The sequence below is a fragment of the Octodon degus genome, unplaced genomic scaffold (genome assembly GCF_000260255.1).
Source record: "Octodon degus isolate 3935 unplaced genomic scaffold, OctDeg1.0 scaffold00111, whole genome shotgun sequence".
Lineage (NCBI taxonomy): Eukaryota > Metazoa > Chordata > Mammalia > Rodentia > Octodontidae > Octodon > Octodon degus.
The window spans coordinates 8,632,341-8,636,324 of NW_004524687.1; the positions used below are offsets into that span (position 1 = coordinate 8,632,341).

Here is a 3,984-nt window from a genome sequence, read left to right on the forward strand (position 1 = left end):
TCAGCAAATTAAAGTACCTGCTTAGGCAGACATAGGGCTGTAGAGGCTGGGGGTTCACTCCCAGGCCTACCATGCTGGCCCTGGCCCCAGCCCTAGCCCTGCCTCCAGGGTGCGCTGAGACACACTGGATGTGGTAGCACATGTCTATAATCCCAGTGCTTGGGAAGCTGAAAAACCGGAAGGATCACAAGTCCAATCTGTGCAGTGAGACCTTGTAGACTCTGTACTAAATACATAAAAAATAACAATTGTTCTGTAATAATATTTAATAAGTTATTTATTCATCCGCTTCTTTAGGTTCTCAAGGTGTTCCACATTAACATCTTGTAATGCAAGTACCATTGCTTTACACAAGGAAGGATTAAATGAAATAGTCATCAAACAGCACAAATCTATTAGATCTCTCTGACATTTTTGTAAACCTTCCAGAAACTTTTTATATTTAGAAGGATCTTTTTTTAACTGTTTCATTTCTAGTACTGAAAACCCTATTAAACTGGTCAGTATTTCATCTACAAAGTCCACATCTAGATATTCAGAGCCATCAGAAATCTTAGCAGTTATACTCCAAATGCCACCAGAACTTGAGAGATTTCCAGTTAAAGTTACAATAAATGCTTTAACTTTCACTGTAGTAACTTCCTTTGGTTTGCTGGCCATGAGAACAGACAGATAGGTGAAGGGTGGAGAATACAAATCTGTACCAACAGAAAGATCAGTGCTACTCTCTGATCTTACAGAACAATCCTGTAAGTGATGACCACGTTCATTAGAAACTTGTGAACTTTCAATTTTATTTAATATTTTATCATTTAAATAATGTCCATCCAAACTGTTGATAGTTTGTCTTAGTTTATCTGTCTCTGAATTATCTTTATCTGTAAAATTATGCATTAATGATACATTACATGGTCCTGAAAAAACACCACTTTTTTTGTCTGTAGCAGATGAACAGTGAAAAGACCTATCTTCATGAGTCATCTGTTCAAATAAAGATTTTTCATTCCAATTACTTCCTGATTTGCAAATCAAAGAAAAATCATTCAGCATATTAGGCTTATGTGCAAATCTCTCCATACTTTGATCTGTATTTCTGTTCGAAGTCAATGGCTGCAATTCTTTAGTTTTCATCTGTTCCTTTTGGACAGTTTCTTCTAAAAGCAAGGCTTCCTCCAATGAGAAGTCACCCAATTCCCCATGGGTGCAATGCATAAATGGGTTCAGTGGTCTCTCCTTTGGTCTTTGAGAACTGAGTGCTGTTTCAAAACTTGACTGTCTCATAGGAACAGTGTTCAAGGAACTACCTGTGTTGACACATTTATCCAAGGTGTCATTATTTGCTGCCAGCTCATCATTTTCATCGAGACTTGCCAACAGTTCTTCATCAGAAGGTCCTAATACAGGATCTATAACATCTACAACTCTGGGGATGTTTTGGTTAGAATTATTTGGTATGACTGAAACTATTTGATCAGATGCCCCAATTAATCTTGCAAGTACTTTTTCTTGTGTATATTCTTCTAAAAGAGCATCTACTTCACCACCTAACACTTTCACATTTTCTGGTTTTAATAAGAGAACACCAAGACGAAATGAAATGTTTCCATAAATCAAAATTTTTGTGCCTGGAGGAAGATCACTACGAAGTACTGGAATAGACTGATATTCCATTCCTTGAATGTGTACAACTCCATCAGTTAGCTGTAGCATTAACATTCGTGAAGGCTTCACTTCCCAAGGCTTGGGGGTAACCTGTGTTTCAGCTGTAACTAGATCATTGGTTGTATTCTTTCCTCTCAACTGTTGTATCTGAGAATATGCAGGTTGACTTACATCAACCAGGGAATTAATCTGTACAGCATAAAATCCACTCAGTTCTCCTTTTGGAATTTCTAAAATGTCATCAGGTAAAAGAGGATGTTCCAAGTCTCTCAGATCTGTGAGTAACCACTGCTCAAATACTTGTTTATTCATTTGTGCCTGACTCAAACTAACACCATTATTTTCCTCTAGGATCCAGTTAATACATGCTTCCAACCACACTAAAGGTACTTTAACATGCCATGTAGCTGAAAGCCAGGTTTCAACTCTTAATGCAGTGCTAGTTACACTCATCTTTTAAAATAAAATAAATACTGTTTGTCTGTTACCTAGAAACAAAAAACAAAAAATTAGGATAATTCAGCACATTTAAATACAGATTTTTAAGAAAACATATAGCTTCTATAATTCTTTTTTCTTTTTTGGCAGAACAAGTACTTATTCTACTGAGCCATCTCCCCGGCCCCCGCTTCTATAATTCTTTAAAATGAAAAAATAGATACAACCACATCCTTTAAATTTTTCTCTCCAGTACCTTAAAAATCTGACTTACTACTTGGCCAAAAATCAAACTCAGAAATAACCAGATGGTATAATGTGAAAGCATAATGTTTTAGACAGATACACCAAAGTTTGAAAGCTGGCTCTGTCAATTACAAACTATATGACCTAATACGTAAAATGTAATACCACTATCAGAGTTGAAAGAATTACATAGACAATATTTATCAGGCATAACTGATTTATGAAAGACACTCAATAAAAAGTAATCATATTAATCAGATTCTAAACATTCAAAATTTAGCCAGGGTACAAGATTCACTGAAGCTGTTTTTACATCTATAAGTAACACTAATTTAATTGTATTCTAACCTAAACTCCTATGTTTGGTCACTCAGCACTTAAATCTGTAAACTAAGGATAAAATAACAACAGTAGACTCTGAGGGACTGGGGAGAGGGAGATGGCTCAGTAGAAAAAGCACTTGCCTGGCAAGCGCAAGGACCTGAGTTCAATCCCCCGTTCCACTAAAAAAAAAAAAAAAGTAGACTCTGAGCTAATATAGAGATTCTTATTTGTTTTACTAAATAGTCTCAAGTCTTGCCAGATAAAATATCTCTGATTTTTCTCGGTATAAGTAGCAGCAAAATACCAAATAATAATCAAGAACATGTACACAAAAGTTGAATTTATTCCTACTAATAAAGATATTCAAGATAGAATCTAGCTAAGTTTGAATATGTCCATAAGAAAACTTACCACTTGAAACAGCAACAGAGGATCTGATAACAGGATCTGGAACTGACTATTTAACGAAGTACTCACAACTCTCTACTGTTCAGAAATGACCTTGAGAGAGAAAACAAGAAACAGTAATAAAGATTATAACATGAAGCTGTAGAAAGCACTTTTGTCCTATTTTCATGAATGTAAGACATTCATGGTATAGTTCTTGGTGATTCTATAATGAGTTAGGGTAGAACAGAGGGAATGTAAAATAGAACTAGGAGATTTGGAGTGAGACAAAAAAAAAAAAAGTGATTATGTCAAGTTAATCTTTCTCAGCCTACTTCCTTACTTTTATACTTCATAGGCAGCTATGAAAATTAGAACAGACAGTATTTGAGGTAACAGTTTAGAGCACAACTCTGGTGCCTGATTGTATTTCACTTAAAACTGTGACCTTAAATTATTCAACTTCAAGATATCCTAGATTATCTTACATGTAAAAAGATGTTCCTCATAGGCTTACTGAGAAGACTAAATTAATAAGGAAAAACAGTACTGACACAGTGAGAGCTCAGTAAATATAAACCATATTATTCGGGTACCTATGATAGGATCTGGCAAAAAGCAGCCATACAAACTATAGTTGTGGGGCCGGGGAGATGGCTCAGTGGAATAAGTGCTTCTCTGGCAAGCACAGGGGCCTGAGTTCAATCCCCGGTTCTGCAAAAAAGGAAGAGCAAAAAAAAAAAAAAAAAAAAAAAAAACCTATAGTTGTTATTTTAGAATGAATGACTAGATCCCACACTGTATAAAGACCTAAACTTCCCTGAATGTCATGAACCTACACTTTTTTGTTAGCTTTCAAACTAGAAAATAATAAATTACTCACATGTGTAAATATCGTATTGTCTCCCTAGTATAAGAACTCAAAAG

At 35.4% G+C, this 3,984-nt stretch overlaps 1 protein-coding gene across 1 annotated transcript in view; it reads right to left on the minus strand.

Annotated features, from left to right (window-relative positions):
* Positions 1 to 272: 272 nt before the first annotated feature.
* The window catches only part of Rmi1 (RecQ mediated genome instability 1), a 23,592-nt gene continuing 19,880 nt past the window's right edge, over positions 273 to 3,984 (minus strand). Inside the window, exons 2-3 of the mRNA XM_004639391.2 lie at positions 3,082 to 3,171; positions 273 to 2,150 (exon numbers count right to left, since the gene is read on the minus strand). Of these exons, the coding sequence (XP_004639448.1) occupies positions 274 to 2,115 (1,842 nt within the window). The 5' untranslated portion in view covers positions 2,116 to 2,150; positions 3,082 to 3,171 and the 3' untranslated portion in view covers position 273. The remainder of the gene's footprint in view (positions 2,151 to 3,081; positions 3,172 to 3,984) is intronic.